The sequence below is a fragment of the Bacillus rossius genome, chromosome 12 (genome assembly GCF_032445375.1).
Source record: "Bacillus rossius redtenbacheri isolate Brsri chromosome 12, Brsri_v3, whole genome shotgun sequence".
NCBI lineage: Eukaryota > Metazoa > Arthropoda > Insecta > Phasmatodea > Bacillidae > Bacillus > Bacillus rossius.
In genome coordinates, this window is record NC_086339.1 from 20,955,023 (window position 1) to 20,974,881 (window position 19,859).

Below are 19,859 nucleotides of genomic sequence, written 5' to 3' on the forward strand. Positions count from 1 at the left end.
TAGTGAAGCTTGGAGGAAAGTTCTGTAACAACGGATGAACCCACACTTTATTCAACCGGTTTTCCTTCTTTTTTTGCTTCTCTTCTTGCAGGAAAGATAGAACAAGACATACTTCTGCTTCCTAACATTGTAATGACCTCCCGTTTCGGAAGAGAAGTTGATTCCACAGGTTGCCTGGTGTGAAACCAGCCCGAAAAGAGTTTTCACACTGCAAGCAACTAGTTGAGAGTCAACCGGGGAAAGCTTAGTTGAATCAACCAAACCGACTCGTCTGAAAGAAGCCTTATATGTAGTTGAGGATTAGCCGAGACCAGTCAGTCATTTATTTGGGTTATGGTTCTCTTACTAGACCGACGCACCTGTCATTGAATTGTAGAATCCTATTCATTACACTACTTAAACATAATTTATTCGGGTTTTAATAACGCAAAATTTTCATTGTTATAAATGAATGTACTTTAAACGTATAAGTAAATGAGCAAAACTATCTTTAAACTTAAGTTCATGTTTGGCTTGAAAATTTTGATTTAAAGAGTTTATTTTTTTAACATATCTGGATCCCTTTTTTTTCTGAGGGCTTTCATAACCACCAAAAAGGGGAGGGGAGCCTTTGGTGAAGCCACTCTCCCAAATACTAGGGTCCCGCAAAAGTAAATGGCCCAGAACCTTGCAAAGTATAACAGGACCCTTCTTAAGGAAAAAAGACAGGAACAGAAAGACGCCATTTTGGATTCAACAGTTTTCAGACCTAACTATTTTTTATCGTTTATTTTTAGAAATTCTGCTTTTTTAAACCATAGCCTATTATAATTTAGTGGAATGCTTAGAGCTATTAGTGATTTGGCTGCTACAAATATTTTTCCTTGTGAAGTCATTCTACAACTGAAATAATCCTGACAATGGACACTATGTTATGTGTTTGAAAATCTCTAATTGAGGGATATCTGCCTGAAAAAAAAGCAAATATTGAATATTTTACATTAAAAAATCGTTATGGCATAAAACTGGTTTAAGCCTGTATGGCTTTTTTTCTGTTCCGATCTCTCCCCCTTAATGGGTATTGTCCTGTTAAGAGTCATTATTTTATATTTACGTTTAACACGGTTAAACTTGTAGACTTTTCCAGTGGCCGAAATTCAACAAAATGAAAAAAATACTTTTATATATCGCATACCTACATTTTTGATAATTAACTGACAAAATTAAATTTTTAACATTTTTGTGCTGTATAGATAAGGAGAACCAAAAGAATAAATAAACTTTTTTGGGTTTAAAGATAATTACGATGGCTACTGCATGGTATAGTTTAAAAAAAATTTCAGAGAATTTTACTTATTTTTTTTTTCAACATTTTAAAACTATAAAATTTCTGAGGATTTAAAAGGCTAGATAAAATTAGATTTTTTTTCTGAAATAGATTTAATAAATAGCTCATACTAGCCAGTAAAATTGACTTTAAATATAAAATGTTCCAGTTTTTATATTCCATTTTATTCTTCTTATCCATACTACACAAAAAACGTTAAAAATACAAATTTTCCAGCTAATAATGCAAAAATTATGCGATATGTAAATTTTTTATTTCCGTTTTGCGAAATTTCAGCCACTCAAAACAACAGCAAGTTTATCCGTGTGGAATGTAAATACAAAATAATGACCTGGAACGGGACATACAGCTTTAAGACGAATAAAATATAGCTTTCATGGATGGATGTACGACAATAACTGTCATAAAATGAAATATATATCATGTTTAATATATTCTACTTAAAACGCGTTAAAGTTCTTCACATAATACTTCAAACACCACTAGTTATTACACTCAGAGCTGCTTCCAGAGACTACGCAATTTCTCTGCTGCGACTCCGTTCAGACCAATCATTCTAGGCACGCGAGAAGTGACGCAACACGTGCAGGGTCGGGGAGACCATTGCACAATCGAGGAAAAATATTTCCAGTTTCTGTACTTTGAGGAAACACGCGCTCGTCTCGGGTTAAGTGGGACGGCAATTAAACGGACAAATAGTATCCATCAGTAGATTCTTCAAGGTCATGGACATCGAACAGAAATATTTTACGACGAAGTATTCGTTTGTTGCCGTTATCTTAATGGCGTTCTGACGAGTGCTTACTGTTTTTTTCTTGTGTAAACATCTTAGCTTTCAGAATACGGCATTTGGAAGGAGTGTTTTTTGTGAAAATGGAACGAAAGTCGATAAACGGAAAATGTGAAACAAAGATGGTGGACTCACGTGTAGCAACATAACATTATATATAGTCACTTTAGTAAACATTAGGGGACATACCAAACGTACTGGTGTGCCAAATGAAACTTTATTATAGTGAAACTATCCTGGAATATATTTGATAAACTAAAAAAGTCATATTAAAAAGTAATCTTAAATTGTAAAATATTTAATAAAACTGGCTTTATAATGAATATAATACGTTTTATAACTGCCCAATTGGAATAACAGCTTGTTAACTTCAAAAGACCCGATTCGAATTTCGTCCCTGGATTTTTTTTAAACCTTATTTAATGACATAATATAAAATTATTATGTATCTAAAAATAATATTGAATCAGCTCAATAAGGTTAAAGATTGTTTGCAATAAGTATTTACAAACTGACTTCAGTCTTTTAAGCAAAAACGAAAACACAAACCTATGCATGCTGTTATGCCGCCGGTATGTGATTAACTATTTTGACATAATTGAATCGTGTAAGACGGTTCTTCAGTGTTTTAATTTTCATTGCCTTCAACAGAAATGACTAGTTAATATAAGAGCAGGTGTCCTTTTTTTAAAGTACCAAATTAAATTATTACGATTTCCAGGTATCGCATAACATAACCTCTAACGTTCCCGATGGATAAGCGATTAGGTCATTAAATATCTGAGAGATGAGTAGAAAATGAGCTATGAAATTAAAATTACGAAATAAAAAAATATTTATTATATAAAGTAAATGCAATGAGGTTTTACCATATTGGCGGGAAAGGGAAGCTAGGCAAAGTTTCTAACAGTACATTATTAAATAAAGTTAATTTTCGTTATTTTTCCAATATTTAGCGTCAAAAAATAAGAAATATTAATTTTTACAACGTTTCAATCATCATAGTAGTTATTAACTTAATTGTTCGGGATATACTTCATCAAAACTCAAATTATAAGTTTTCTAATTAGCAATAGACAATGATGAATACATATTATATTAAACACGGGAATAGCCAGAATTTTGTTTTGTGTACACCTTTATCTGTCACTAAAATCATTAAGTTGACTGGATGTATCCTGAAAGTTAAACTTTTATAAGAATCTTATCAAATAATAAAATAGTACTTAAATTTATGAATACAAAGAATAAAATTATTTTATAATAATCTTAATTTTATTTCAATTTTTACATAAAAGTACTATTGCACAAAAATGTTTTAGTAGTAATTAAGTCTTGTAGATAATTATTCTTCAAAAATCCTAAGCGTAGTAGATAATTATTTTTCAAAAATCATAGTTCAGTAATAATTTATCCCCGAGAAAAGTGATCTTCAAGGTAATGGATAAAACCTCGTTTGATTGTAATTTTGGTAATAATATGCCCAGAATCAAAATAAACTTTGCAATTAATACATGTAATTTTTCAATTTATTAACTTGCACTAAGTAACTTGTACATTCGATATATATAAATTCTGTTTAAAATAAATATTTATAAGCATCAGGGTAAAAAATGTAATGAAGGAAAATCAAATTCACAAAAAGAACATTTTATTTGTTTTAATAAACATTATAAATACAGTGGCACATTCTTACAAACATTCATAAATACATAAATATAATAATAAATTATAATCTTCTTTTGCAGCATGAAAAAAAAAACATAGTGGTAATGAATTTTTAGTTGGATCGTCATCAAGGAATTTATTGGTTAGTGAGACGTAGTTTATCATTACTCAAAAATGTTACTTAAAGTTTGTCGTCGTGTTGTATGATTGAATTTGCACTGAGTAATTTTTTTACTAAAACATTTTATACGGGTTTTTCACCACATAATCATTACATTTACAGTTCCGAAGCAAATATTTGTCTCCAAATGCATGTTTTACTTATCTGACATTTGTAAAGATTCAGGCAAAGTATTGATGATTAAAATTATGACACCGAAAAGAACGTCACTAGCTTGACAAGTTTTGATGACTACAGTTTCCATCGAACAAATCTTTAAAAATGTGATGCTCGTACAAATACGTCGTCCGTTTTGATGGTGTGACGTGTTTGGAAACTTGTCTGAGATTATCTGTCCAACTTTATTGGTGGAGAAAAACTAGAAGCTATGCTCCACCCAAGTATTAAAAAATTATTCATCTAAAGTACGAAAGTTCGCACTCTGAATTTAATTTCACAGTAGGTAGGCTTGCAAATGTGTTATGACATATATATATATTTTGTTAGAACAAATTGCCAAATCTAAAGAAATAAATAAAATAAAAAAGTTTTATAACTTTTCTAAAAACAATAAGTTTTTTGTTGTAATTTTTAAATATTTTCCTATTAACTCTGATGCTTCGTTGTAGAAATACTAAAAAAAAAATATAAAAAAACATTATCTATAAAAATCTATCGTTCCCAGCAACAAAAGGAAAGAAATTGAATGCAAAAAGCGGTCCGATTGGGGGGGGGGGGGGGGGAAGTGGTTCGACGCATCCCATATACGCTCGTGACGGTCGGAGAGGAATGTTTGACGATGTGGCAGGGTCTTGGCTGCGGATGACGGTCTACGGAGTGCCCTGCTGTGGAGGCGGAGCGCGCTGGGTCGCTAGCGGACGGGCCTCACGGCGCGGGAGGGGTCGCTAGCGGACGGGCCTCCCAGCGCGGGAGGGGTGGTCGCTAGTGGACGGGCCTCCCGGCGCGGGAGGGGTCGCTAGCGGACGGGGCCTCCCGGCGCGGGAGGGGTCGTTAGCGGACGGGCCTCCCAGCGCGGGAGGGGTGGTCGCTAGTGGACGGGCCTCCCGGCGCGGGAGGGGTGGTCTCTAGCGGACGGGCCTCCCGGCGCGGGAGGGGTCGCTAGCGGACGGGCCTCCCGGCGCGGGAAGGGTCGCTAGCGGACGGGGCCTCCCGGCGCTAGCGTACGGGCCGCTGGCACGCGAGCGCGCCGCACCTGTTCCTGCAGCACTTGGCGTCTCCGCGGCAGTCCCAGTCGCCGGAGCAGCGACTCGCGCACACCCAGGGCCCCGACGGCTTCAGCGGGCAGGCGCCGGGCTTGGCTGCGGCACGACAGGAACACGTCACACACCGGCGCAACACATTTCCGAGAAACAAGTAACCAGTTCAGCGTGTTCCTTTCGTATCAACTGCATACCGTAGAGACCGGAAAAATTCGCGGATTAATTTCACGATATGCTAGAATCCAAACAACTGTACCTTTATATTACTTCTGTTATTGGCTTACAGTTTATCTGAAGGACTTTGAGCCAATGGAAAACCTTCAACCAAAAAAGTATCGAATCGCAAGTGTCCCAGTTGACGGGTGTCACGAGTCAATAGCCAATGAGCAAGTGGCATTTGCCTGAGTGTGTAGGGGGTTGTGGAGTCTATCCTAGAGGTCATCGAAAGTGCGAATTTTTCCAGTCTCTATGCATACGTGATAAGAAGGGACAAGATTTTTATGATTTCGGTGTTACTGTCTTGATTCGTTAAAAAAAAAGTTTTTTTTCTAATTGGTGGAATAAATATTCAGAAAATGTTTTATGAAAAAAAAATTTAATAAAAAACTGTTACTAATTTAATAAAGCCAAGATCAAACAATATAGTAATACATATTTTTTTCTCCAATCAATTTATGTTTAATATTATTATATCAAGTGAATTGACCATAATAAAAGATTAAATTGTAATTTTGTCAAATTGCTGATTGATTTCATGTTTTGAGTTACATTTCAATGCCAAACGGTGTATTAATTTTTTTTTTTTCTGTGTTAGGTATGTGTTGTGTTTGCAAGCTTTGCGATGTTATTTCTGTTTCGCCGAAAGTCACCGTACAATCGTGTCCCTACATCGCTAACATTGTTTCGTGTTACAAATAAAATTTATTTTAACGTGAAATATTAAAATAAAGTAAGTAGTTTAATGTGTTTGTAATGCGAAACTGTACCATAACCAATTATTTGGAAAAACATGAATTATAAACTTTGATATAAACTGGATACACAACAATGAACAATCAAAATTGCTTGTTTGGACATTCCCTGCTACCTACTGAATTTACGCCTAGAAATATATAAACCCTCCTGTGTGTGTGTAGACCTATGTGTAAACATACACGTGGATCCAATTAGTTACAAAACACAGAATATCATACGTTCTTGTCTTGTGAATCCTAGTGTGTTCGTCTGCGCTGTCTTTGTGTTGTCAGAGTACCTATTTAATTCCATCGCTGTGTTCGCATGTGTTGTCTGTGTTATGTACTACACGCCCAAGCCAACTGTGATCCCGAGGAGGGGAGTGACGGGAGCGCTAGTGTCGCAGTGAGAGAGGGGTGGGGAATGAGGAGGGGTATGGTAACAACTCTACTTGCCGTCCCACCCGCGACATGATTCGCTCCGAGCCTTGAGGCGGACTAGGGAAAGGAGGGGACAGTGTGGTGGAAGGGATGACGACGGAGGGAGGGGTCCGTCTGACCTTGGGTAGTTCACATTTTTCCCGGGACCACAGTTGGCTTGGGCGTGTAGTACATATTATCTGTTTATTATCATCGTTGGGTTCTTCTGTCTGTCTCTGTGTTGTCTGTATTTACTGTTTTTGCTGCAACTGTCTCGTCGTCGTCGTCAGTCCACGGTGTTCGTTTGAGCGATGGCGGCTTCAGGATGACTTTTCGGGAGGGGCTATCGCACAAAGAAAGGTCGTAGTTGCAATAGTTGAAAGTGGTCAGATATTGGCCTTGGAATATTATTTACAAATTACAGGTTTCAAAGACAGAACCTTAGTAGCTCCATGCATCTTTTGATGAGATTAAAGTTTAGCATATGAAATTAAATATTTAAGTAAACATAAATATACACTAATCAGTAAAATTGGTCTCGGGAGGGGCTATCGCCCCCACCGGCCCCCTTCTGGAGCCGCGCTTGCGTCTGAGCCGTGACATTGTTCTGACGAATTCTTTCCACGGAATCCACTGTGCTGTCTGTACTTTTTTACATTCGACATCAACTGATTTTTATTCGTTTCCTGTGTATTCGAATATTCATCTTTGTTTGTCCATTATTCCGGTTTCCTTTGTGGCATACAGTGCAAACTAGCAATGGTCTATGTCGAAAAAAAAAATGAGTTAAAACAAAATGTTATAGTTATTAAGTGGGATAGCTGTATAAATTGTATAGATGGGCCAATATAATTTTCAAATACCGCCAAATCCTTAGTATTCGAAGGATTCGATAATCGAGGAAAAAGATTCTAAGAAAAACATTAAGAAAATTAAGCAGATTAAAAAATTTATTACTTGATAACATATCAAGTTTATTTTAAAATAATGTTTTATTCGTGCCCAATCCTGTTACATAATTTTAATATGAACAAAATTACAACATATATTGATTCTATAAACTTAGTTTGTGAAACAACCATTTAAAGGGTTGAATGTCGGGGTGTAAGTGTGTTGGTGAGGCGGGATGATAAAGCGCGACGCTCGCAAGTATTTTTAGCGCAAGGCTCTGAACTGGCGCGCAGTCTTTTAGTCGTCACAGGACAAATAGTATGAAATTTGAGTGGTGACTGTTAAATTATATGGCGGAGAACTGAAGATAAAGGTTTAAGGCAAGTTCCTTAAGTGCTTTCAAGAATATGTACCGGTAGTTTTACGCCTAAATATTACTCCGAAGACACGCGTTTTAGCCATTTTCACTGTTCTAAAAAACACAGTTTAAAAACTTAATCCGAAATCAAAAGTACATTTCAGCCCTCAGCGAATCATTAAATTTTTTTCGTAAGCAGACCCCCACTCGGATATCTTGAGTAGTTTTGAAAGTGCGTTGTTTTTCCTGAAGATCTGCACATCGTATATGTTCCCGGGCAGAAGGCACCCTTAATATATATATATTTTTTCCATTTATTTTCCATTATTTTATTTTTGACCCTTGAATACGTGACGTCTAATAAATCGATAAACACCGGCTGCACGCACGAAAAAGTGTCCCGTTACGCACATTGTTCCGTTACGCTGTCGGCGAGTGTAGTAATAATAGGTTATGTTACAATTGACTAAAAAATTATGGTGATTCACATAATCGATGATAGATATTTGATTACAGTTTATTTATATGAAAACTTGTTCATAATTACTTATATTTAAACTTTATAGCTAAACGCCAGTTTTTAAAATTAATTACAAGTCATCTACACGTGAGCTGTTTCGTCGACTGTTTATATCAAGTGAAGTGAAAAGTTAAAGGTGGTTTTCATTGCTTATTACAACAACAATTTCGGCAATAAAGGTTAATTGTTCTTGGAATATAAAAATCTGATTACTAGTATAATTTCAAGTATTTATTCTTTTATAATTAAAATAAAAATGATTCAATTTTATTCATAAAAGTATGCAATCATTTCATCAATGTTTTGTAATGACGCTGTCACGTTAAAGTATCGTCCGTAAACCGACTTTACAGACAACTATTTTTTTTTGTTCTGGATGAGTACGCAGATCCAAGATGGCGCCGACGCCCCGGCACTCACCCATGGCGACGGGCTTCCTGACGGAGACGGGGCGACTGCAGGCGCTGCCGCCGCAAGACGTGGGGCAGCACTTGTCGCGCGCCGGGCAGTCGAAGTCGGAGAGGCACGTCTTCCAGCACACCTGCGACACAAGCCGTGCGAGGTCCTTTTTTTATTTTACACGGGTCAATTGGTAAATTTTTCCTTATTCGAATCTCTGTATTATATTGTTATCACTCAGATTATCTGTATTAAAATTTTTTACACACGTGCCTCACCCGGGACTCGAACCCAGGACCCATCGCATAAGACGGTGTGCATCCGACTACGCTAAGGAGGTCGGCCTTCCTGGGTCATTAAAGCTGGCTTCTCAGTCAACATGCACACAGGGAGCCGCAATTGAATAGGCGGAATATGGCTACTTAAAAAAAAAAAAAAAAACTGTGCCTGAGAAATGCCTACATCAAAATATAAAATTCAAATATAAATAAAACATATAATTTTTTTAGACATAATGCTATACATAAAAAATGTAATTTTACTGACATTATTAGTTCAGAATTTATGAAACGGTGTAGGTATTGAGTATAATTGCAAACTATTATAATTTGGAATTTTTTGACAGTGTAGCTAATATACATTGTTAGTGTTCATAATAGGTAGATTCTTTCCATGGCAGCTGACCATTAGCCAGTAAGTACTATTCTTCAAATCATGAAAATGTAGAGAATTAAGGAACTTAAAAACCTTTTTTTTTTTCCTCATTCTTATTGTGTACATTTATCTCGAGTCACTTATCTAGACGGTTACTACAACGGAATTTCCTGAGCAATGTCATTATCTCGAAACCGCCCAAATATTATTAATTTTTTTAACGTGTGGTATATTTATGTTAACTCACATACTTTAATTCACGTGTTAAAGTTTTCTTTCGACTAAAGTTGTTTGAAACTATTAAGTAACGTAAATAAGTGTGTAAATATTCCAAGCCTGTCTCTCGACACGCCAGGAACACGCGCCAGAATTGTCCCGAGCCACTGCGAGCGCGCCAGTCCGCCACGTTTGCAACCGCCAGCGTGAACAATGTACTTGGAGGAAGCAAGTGCGTGGTCTTGTGTCGTCGCAGCAGATAAAGGAACGCCGTAAAACAGAAGTTACAGTTTTTTTTTACGATCCTTCGTCGAGCAATAACACAAACAATTTATAACCAAATACTTTTTTTTTATTGACGTGACAACGTCTAATAAATCGATGAACGCCGGCTGCACGCACGAAAAAGGATGACTCATTGTCCCGTTACGCACATTGTAAGCTTGCGCCGCATCTATCTCTCTTCCACTCGATTGGAACAACCATCGATTTGACTTTTTCGAGGCACATTTAATTTGAAACACTCCCATTCGTTTCCTACTTTTCCTATCATCGTCCTGTCCTTAACAGAATAACACAGATTGGAAGAAGTTAAATAGCAAACATGTATAAACGTTATAGTTAAAATAAACTGTTCGTTAAAGTAATAAACATATTTGAATAAATTAGTGCAAAAAAAGTAAATTTATCAATTGAATTGTACACTTCATTTCACTCCTTCTTTGTATCCATACTAAATAGTGACAATTGAATAAAAATGATTCAATTTTATTCATAAAAGTATGCAATCATTTCATCAATGTATGGTTATGACGTTGTCACGTTAAACTGTCGTCCGTAAACCAACTTTACAGACAACCAATTTTTTTTATTTTTTGTAACTCTTGAGTACATCCCAGACCGCGATTCTGAAACAATGGCGGTGTGGAAACTTGATCCCGCCACCACTAGAAGAGACAGCCGCATTGCAGGAAGTTGTTTGGTTGTAAACGCGCCAGAGTGTGCGCGACCCCCCTACCCCCAAAAGAGTCGCTGCTGGCGTGAACGCGCCACTCAGTGTGAATAGTTCTGGTTTTGGCTCCACGTCGCGGCGGTGCGGCGCGTTTCTATTGGCGCGTTCTCTCGCAGAGGCCCAGGATGCCGCAAGGGCCTTAACGTGCATCCTTTCTTTGTGTGGTAGCCCCTCCCGAAAAAAGTCTGTAAGCACACGACTATAGACACCACGTGTGCGACATCGGTTCAAAACTGATTTCTTATGCTTTAGTTTAAAGTCAGTGAAATCTTGCGATGAATCTAACATATGCTGGTAGTGTTAATAAATAAGTAGATTCTTTCCGTGACAGCTGACCATTTGCCGGTAAGCACTATTTTTCAACTCATGAAAATTTAGTGAATTAAAATATTTTTTTTTAGTTCTTATTGTGTACATTTATCACGAGTCACTTATCTAGATAATTATTACAACGAATTACCTGAGCAATGTAATATCTAGAAAATTATTTCCTCCATACGATCGATAAATTTCAACAGTTCCCAGTTCCGACAAACGTCCATACACAGAAATAAAATAGACATTCATTCCAATCCCATGCACATGACCGTTAATTGCGTAGTTTGTGAATAAGTATGTTCGAATCATCGCGGTCAAATATTGTGTACACAACCCGTGTTCTATGTTACTGTTAATTTTTTTTTTTTTTTCAATTGTGAAGCCACCTTTAAACAGATCTAGATGGAGCACGGTGGCACAGTGGTAAGAATATATTGAACTCGCATTCAAAAGGATCCGGGTTCGAATCTCCGTCCAAACCATACTGATATCGGTTTTCAATGGTTTTCCTTCCCCAACATGTACACCTGATTTGTATGGTAAATTTACGTCTGTAACGATAGCGTCGTCGTCGAGAAGTACAACAAAAACCAATTTAAAAAATAGTGCGTGGAGTCCCTCCGCGCGGAAGAAGTGAAACTTCACTGTTTACTTCGCTGCATAGCAAGAATACCACGCGCATGTGCTTAGGATCTACCGACTCACTCTCTTTCTCTCTCCTAATTTATACCTTTGTGTATCTTTCTTTCTTTTCTTGCGTTGGAATATTGGACGCTACTCGTTGCTAACGCTCGCGCTGGCCTGTAACAGGTATACTACGCGCATGCGTTCGAGTACCACGCATTCACTCTCGCTCTATCTCTTTCTATTCCCCCTCCCCAGGAGCGTTGAACGTTTAACGCAACAGTGCTTTTTTCATGGTAGAGTTAAACGTTTAACGCAACCTAGTTGGAAGTCGCATTAGAAGTTTCACTTCAAAAAAAAAAAGAGTCTTTCATTACTTGCCAGAGATGTGTTAACATCTAATCTCGGTAACGAGATAACCCATGCGTTGCAAAAATAATTATATTACAAAACCTAGCCACGAAATGTAATGTAGAATTCTTTAAAATTAATTCTGAGCGTGATAAATATACACATATCTATTGTGTTTTCAACTACATTTCTAGACGCGAATCACCCGTAGTTTAATCACCCGTCGCTAGTAGCAGCTACGTCGACTATCGAATCATTCGATTTGCTGAGCGAAATATTAAACTACATAATGAAACGGCTCCGATAGAAGCGAAATTTTTTTAGAAATAAATACTAAACCCTAGCTTTAGGCTTCATTTTAGACAGTGAATTATTTCGAAATTCAATAAACATCTAATGCCATAAATTTTCCCTTTGTATCTATGAACTTTGGTGCCGCGCCATTCGACACAGATGGCAGCACCGTGGTTACAAATTTCCGTTCCAAGCGACTTCGTTCCATTCACGAAAATACCCCGAAAAAAAAGCCTTATACCGGAAGCAAAAACTTCACACATCGGCAACATGACATCGGCACAGAGGCTACCCTGAACTCCCAGCCATCGCCGCTGGGGAATTGGCCGAGTCGTAACTGCTGCGTACGAGGCGAGAAGGTCCAGAAACGGGCCTCCGTCACCTACCGCGCTACTGAGGCGAAGAAACAAGAAGGGAAGCCTAAGATGTACATCAAGTTCTGTCCCTGCCCGAACACGCCCGAATATTCACCTTCGAACAACCTCGGGTTTATATATATATATATATATATATATATATATTTATATTTATTTAAATTTCTCTGTTTATTTTAATGTAGCTATACTAACCTAACTAACCGTCCATAGTGTTTTAAAGTGTTTTAATGTAGCTAACCTAACCGACCACTTTTAATATTTGAATTCATTTTTCCTGCGCAAAAATAAAACAAATCCCGAGGTTGGCCGAAGGTGAATATTCGGGCATGTTCGGGCAGGGACAGAACTTGATGTACATCTTAGGTTTCCAAAACAAGAAAGCACCCAGCCCTGAACCCTGTGAGTGCAAACTCACTTCCGTGAGTGCGAACAACTCGGGCCGCCCTGGATTAGAACCCGGGACATCAGGTATATATCCAGGCAGAAACCTCCATCCTCTGAGCCGGGTTTATAAATCACGTAAGGAGCTAACTGTAGTTTATAAAGTGCGCCAGTCTCCAGACGTCACAAACCCAGCAACTTGAATTTGTAAAATAGTCCAAAAACGATTTTCCTTCCCCAGGCTGCTTTCGATTATTCATTCATAGGTAACTATTAAAACGAAACTTAATTGTCAATTAGGTAATTGTTCCTTATTGCGTATTCAGTTGTATTTTAACATAACACATTAAAATAAAAAAATAAATAAAAAGTAGACAGTTAATATGTGTTTGTGAATTGAAAATGTACAATACGCGATAAGAAACCATATTCCCGGGATCAATATTGTTCCGTGTAACGTATCCAGTTGTAATTTAACGTATATATTATTATTATTATATTAAGAAGTTTTGATGCGTTTGTGATGATAAAACTGTACCTCAGCCAAACTATTTTTTTTTTAATTTTGAAAATATTAATTATAAAACTCTTGATTCAAACTGTATTGAAACAAGGAACAAATTACCTCGCGTACCTAGTTTAACGCGAACGTTAACAGAACAGTCATCTTGTTGCGCGGGAAGCCTTCTTTTCACAGACGAGAGAGCCAAAATCCCGAAGTTCCCCGAAGTTCGTGGTTTTTTTTTCTTCCGTATCTTTAATGTAGCTAGCCCAACCAAATCAACCGTCCACAATGTTTTTAAAGTATTTATAATGTAGCTAACCTAACCTAATTGACCATTAGTATCCTTTTATCAACACCGCTATACAGGGGCGCAACAACAGGGGGGGCAAGGGTATTATGCCCCCCCCTCCTCTGAAACCTTGAAGTGGGGGCAAACGGGGGCAAATAAAGTGCTGTGTAATCAATTTTTAGATAATAAAACTGTTTAAATAACACCATTTTCCACCTTGAAATACAAATTTTCCCGGGGGAGGACCCCCGGACCCACCCGCTTCAATTAGGGGGGATCTATAATTCTTTATAAAAAGGTATATTGCCCCCCCCCCCCTTTTTGAAAATTTAGTTGTTGTGCCCTTGCCGCCATATTTATTTACAATGAACCAAAAAAAAAAAACACGAAGATGCACGATCGGGCAGTTTGGCTCTCTCTCCTCTGTGGAGAAGAAAGGCTTCCATTGTTGCGCACTTAGTAGAAACAAACAAAGGCGTGACGGTTACCTGCAGCACGGAGGGGGGAGAGCAGGCGCCAGGTTTCTGCAGCAGCAGCTGCGACCTCGCCGACGTTGCCAGCGCCACCAGCACGACAACCCACACCACCGCGACTCCCATGCTCGTCGACATGTTGTTCTGACTTGCGTGCTTGCTTGCTTGCGTGCGCGTGTGTGTCTCTCTCGCCGCCGCCGCCGTGTGTGTCTGTCTCACCGCGCCGCGCGGCCCGCGGCTTATATGGCCCCAGCCGCCGCGTCACCTCGCCTCGCCCGTGGGATGTCCCCCCGCCGCCGCCGCCGCCGGACCTTGGTGCGGAAGGAAGGAAGGAGGGGGGGTCCCCACGCTTGCAACTGCACCGCAAGCGTCCGCCACGTACAGCACACGCCGGCGGGGACGTCCTCGCTTCTACTAAGCCCTCCTTCCCCCCCCCCCTCTTCAAACACACCATACCCATACCAACATAACAAAACCTGAAGCTTTGAGCGTTTGGGGTTAGGGTGGGACCTCAGGGACACCAGTTGTCGTCATAGCAAATGATACTGATATCGTTATGCTGATTGTAAGAGCTAAAGAAAACACTTGCATCAGTGTTCACAGCCCTGGAAATAATACTAGGACAGCAAAATTGTTCAACATTTGTGAAATTCAAAAACAACTCGGAGACTGCAAGAATTGTTTTTTGAGAAGAATGCTTGGAAGCTTTTGAAACAAAATCCACATCTCCAGAACATTGCTTCCATATTTAGCAACACATCTGCTACTGCAGAACAAATCACTGCTGCTGGCGAGGAATTCATTATCCACATGTACACTAAAGAGAAATTCACCACCCTGGATGAACTTCGTGGACATCTGTATGCTTGAACTGTGTCCCGAAAAGCTGTGACTGCTACCTTCGAGCTGGCGAACCTTCCTCCAACAAGGTCCGCAGCCTTACAACACTCGCGCAGGACTTACTTGCAGGTACGACAACTCACGTTATAAGAATCTGTGTGTACAGCAAATATTATTGGCAATCCTTATCAACTGATCATATTTTGACCCTGCATTATAGGTCCAGGATTGGCTGGGTAATACTTTAACACCAATCAACTGGGGCTGGCGTGAGGTTCAACAAACACTTCTTCCTATTACCAGTGACTTGCCACCAGCTCCCGATGAATTTCTACATCTCATCTCATGTGCATGTAGATCTGAGTGTGGATAAAAGTGCTCCTGCCGCATTGCTGGCCTTCCGTGCTCTATGATTCGCACACGCTGTAGTGGTAGAAGTTATAGGAATGTAGCTGAAGACATCAATGACGACCCAGATAATATGTAGTTAGCTGAGGTATGTGAACAAAAACTATGTTTCTGTGTTATTGTTTCTCGTTATTTGAGATTTCTTATGATTCCAATAAAGAATTTGTTATAGTGCATGACATTGCAAAGAAAAACTTGAATTAAAAATGACTACACAGAGTATAACATCGTACGAGATGTTTTTTGAGAAGCAGGAGCATAATATTAATATCATAAATGTAGTAGATAATTAAATCATATGTAAAATTACCTACACAGTATAAAAAAGCTGTTTATATCTTAATAGAGCAATGGCTCGTTAGAAGCACCATAAGCAGAATATTGACGGGTGAAAATGTCATCCCGCCTTCCGTCCGAGTCATATCTGATGGCGCAGGCTGGTACTTGAGCCACCGTATCTCGGTAACCGTTTGTCACAGAGCAGTGTGAGATACACCGTTAAAAAGCTCAAATCCTAAGGAATTGATTTTGTGCAACTTATTTTTTTGTTATTTTCTGTACTTTTTAACTTATGGATAGTTTTTTTCATAACTTCCATGATTTTCGGACAATTGCCAATGTTCGATCTATAATATTTTTACTTCAAGTAGATTTTTTTACTGTGTCTGCTTATATAAAACTTTGGTGTGGTCCAGTAGTTAATTCGAATCGATCCTCGTGGATTTCAGTTGATGCAAATAGTTTTCGGATGTACATTTGCGTCCTTGTGTCATTTAGGGGGACTTACGACATTATTGCACGAAAAAATATATGACGCCGGCATGGGAAAATAGGGGAATTTCAGTATGTTGTTCAGCAAGGTGTTTTGTATCAATGACCAAATTTTCAGATTTACCTTATTTTTTTCGAGGTAAAAACCTAAAATTCCTGGGCTATATTATCTCGAAAAACGTATTATATATATGTAAAAAATGTTGTGCAAAGTTTGTTGTATCATGCTTGTTATGTACGCGGTTGGTACTTGGCAACGGGTTTCCAAAGGAATCGTTTGTAAAGGTACAGAAAAATTGGTTGTTTGTAAAGTCGGTTTACGGACGATAGTTTAACGTGACAACGTCATAACAAAACATTGATGAAATGATTGCATACTTTTATGAATAAAATTGAATCATTTTTATTGAATTATCACTATTTTGTATGGATACAAAGAAGGAGTGAAATGAAATCTACAATTTAATTGATAAATTTACATATATTTGCACTCATTAATTCAAATATATTTATTACTTTAACGAAGAGATTATTTTAACTACAACTTTTATACTTGTTTGCTATTTAACTTCTTCCAATCTGTGTTATTCTGTTAAGGATAGGATGATGATGGGAAAAGTAGGAAACGAATGGGAGTGTTTCAAGTTTAATGAGCCTCGAAAAAGTGAAATCGATGGTTGTTCCAATCGAGTGGAAGAGAGATAGATGCGGCGCAAGCGTACAATGAGCGTAACGGGACACAGCGGAACGGGACAATGTGCGTAACGGGACACTTTTTTTGTGCGTGCAGCCGGCGTTCATAGATTTATTAGACGTTGTCACTTAAAAAAAATTCTTTCTTTCTGTATAGAGCCTGGCCTGGGACAGCGCGCGCGGTCCCCGAACTACGGAGCCTGTTGCTATGGTGACGGGCCAGACGTCTTGCGGGGGTGATGAGCACAATGCTGGAACCACAGTAGCACAGCGGCGCGAAGCGACAGCAAAATATTGCGTCCTACGATTTTCAACCCGCGCGACGTTTACACACGCGCTAAACACACGTCAATTGACGTTTTTAAGAGAAAAAGTATTGTTTCATTCAAATTTAACATTTTTTTTAAAAAAATTGGGCGTTTTCACATATTAATATAGTAAAAATAACCTTCTAAAACAACGTGAGCTAGCTTATATACGCAAACAGTGTTTTCAAATAAATTTCTGGACGCGAATCACACGTAGTTTCCGCACCCGCCGCTGGAATTCGCTGCCAGAGCAGCTACGACGACTATCGGGCGAAATTTTAAACTATATACATAATGAAACGGCTCCGATAAAACCGAAAAAAACACTTTAAAATATACTAAACCCCGTCTTTGGACCTGATTTTCGACAAGGAGTTTTATTAAAATATACTGCCTATCTTGTTAAAATTCATAAAACTGTAGCTACTATATAGTTTCCATTTGTCTTTATAAAATATTGTTCATGCCATTCACTACAGATGACAGCACCGTGGTTGTTACACATTTCCGTTCCTCGACTTCTTCCGCATTCACGAAATTGCTCCCGCCAAATGCCGTCTACCGAGAACTAAGATGTTACGCATCAGAAATACAAGAATAATATATCGAACTACCAATGCACAGGTTTAAACCATCATTCGAAAACAAAATTCTGACACGCATTTAAGAAACGCCGCGCCAGCGACACTATGGGAATAGAACATATTTCTAACCGGGAGGTCCATCGCGTCCGCCATTTTTTTTTTTTTTTCGCGCAGACGTCACAAATGTGTCGTGCGCGTTTGTTCAGGAAGCTTCGCGTGACCGCCGTCGTGCTGCTGAGGTTCCGGCAGGTGATGTGAGCGGGGCGGAAAGGGAAGTCAGGGGGATGGAATACGTAGCAGTCGGGCGCGGCGAATGAAGTAGAAAAGTTTCCTTGCGCGCGGCAATGTTCCTTTGGAGTGCTATACCCATTAAAAATTTACTGACGATGTTGGTACACGTGCCAGCCAGCGTCATTTAGATTATTGATGTTTTAAAACTTTTTTATGTGACATCTAACCGTGCCTAGCCGAGACAATTTGGTTCCTTATAATTTATTACTGATGGGTCAAATCATAATTTTTTCGAATTTTTATCTCAAATTCGAATCCCAAAGAGTACCTACAATATATACTCCCCCCCCCCCCCCCCCCCCGAAACAGTATACATGTGTCACAACAAAAAAAATTATATAATTACTTATCAAATTTACAATATCTTGGCGAACACTAGTAAATGGACCTAGTATATACTTCAGACTTGTCAAGGTTGATTTTTTTTAATTCACTCATTTCTCGTCCAATAATTTTCTTCGAATATTTTTTTTTTCTCGAACATCGAATCTTTCGAATACCGAGGATTTGATGGTACTTGAGGATTTGACTGGCCTATCCCTACTTTTGATATTTGGTTCTGCCGGTCAGCTCCGGTGAACGTTTTTCATTCGAACCATGAAGCCCGTCTTAAAAAGATGTTGGACCCGAACTACAGATTTTTTTGTTGCAATGCGTAGTCGGTCCGAGTATAGTTCGATATTTGATTTGACTTGGGGGGAAGGGGGGGGGGAAATTCAAGGCCATGCTGATCAATATCAGCGTGCCATCTTGAAAACCGCGTGGCCGTCGCTGGTCAAAGTTACGACGTTCTTCCCTCGTAGACACAATCTTCTAGTCTAGCCGTCAAAGGCTATCGTTGAAATACAAACTAACACTGACGCCTCTTGAATATAGTAGTGCGTATTCAATAAATTTTTATGTTGTGAAATTTGTCACAAATTGATGATCACTGACAAAATATTTCTTCGAAGTCTCACTAAAGCCGAGGTCCCACAGAAAGCTACGCTATGTTTTTGCTATGTTTGCAATGTTCGCTATGTTCGGAGCGCCAGGTGGCCAGACAGGGATAGTCTTGTTCGCGATGTCGCAGAGACGCATGCCGTGGGATTCGAGTGATGATTCCGACAATGACAACATTCTGCTGGCTGTGACAGTACGTGAATGTAAGAAGAAATAAGTTCATGAATTTAATTTAAAAACAAACGAATTTGATGAATTTCATCATTTGATGAAGCCGTTGCTAGTGAGGACGGAAACAGATTTATTGATTATTTCAGTTTAAATTCAACTCAAGTTTGATAGCATTCCCCTGGAATCAAATTCCAGGCATTGTCCTGCATATCCTGCCTTCTAAATTCTTCCATCGATGTATTCCATAAACATGTGTATATTTTCGTAATCTTTCAATAATCTTTTCTGTCGACATGACTGTTTAAAGCATATACTGAGAGAAATTAAAGTTCATAAAAGGCAAACGCAGAAGTACGGCACAATTCCGCGCGAAAACAGATTTTTTTTTTGTTTATCTGCGCATGCGCGAAGTCAGCGACGTTTTAAAAAAAAACTAGCCGAGAACCGAACACCTTGTGACGTCGCCAACATAGCGAACATAGTGAAAACAGCGAACACAGCTTGGTGTGACCAGTGACACCTGAGATGCAGCTGGCTATATTTTACTCGCGTAGCGAACATTCCGAACATAGCGAACATAGCGCCCTGTGTGGCCGTACTTCTGGTTCTATTGCGGGAATGTCGGTTCTGGTAACTGAACAATCAAGGGTT

General features: G+C 38.8%; 1 protein-coding gene across 1 annotated transcript; it reads right to left on the reverse strand.

Annotated features, from left to right (window-relative positions):
* Window positions 1-3,751: 3,751 nt before the first annotated feature.
* Window positions 3,752-14,425, reverse strand: LOC134537685 (omwaprin-b-like). Its single transcript, XM_063378395.1, has 3 exons — window positions 14,216-14,425; window positions 8,728-8,848; window positions 3,752-5,264 (listed from the first exon to the last, which is right to left on the reverse strand). The coding sequence occupies exons 1-3, from the start codon at window positions 14,336-14,338 to the stop codon at window positions 5,122-5,124; spliced, it is 387 nt and encodes a 128-aa protein (XP_063234465.1). The 5' UTR covers window positions 14,339-14,425; the 3' UTR covers window positions 3,752-5,121.
* Between the last annotated feature and the right edge of the window lie 5,434 nt (window positions 14,426-19,859).

What these genes read in the sequence shown, in the direction of transcription:
- LOC134537685 (XM_063378395.1), bottom strand. Translation starts at nt 14,338, where the DNA reads ATGTCGACGAGCATGGGAGTCGCGGTGGTGTGGGTTGTCGTGCTGGTG. An exon ending in CTCCCCCCTCCGTGCTGCAG is followed by an intron (nt 8,849 to 14,215) that starts GTAACCGTCACG and finishes CTTGTGTCGCAG; the next exon opens with GTGTGCTGGAAGACGTGCCT. An exon ending in CAGGAAGCCCGTCGCCATGG is followed by an intron (nt 5,265 to 8,727) that starts GTGAGTGCCGGG and finishes GTCGTGCCGCAG; the next exon opens with CCAAGCCCGGCGCCTGCCCG.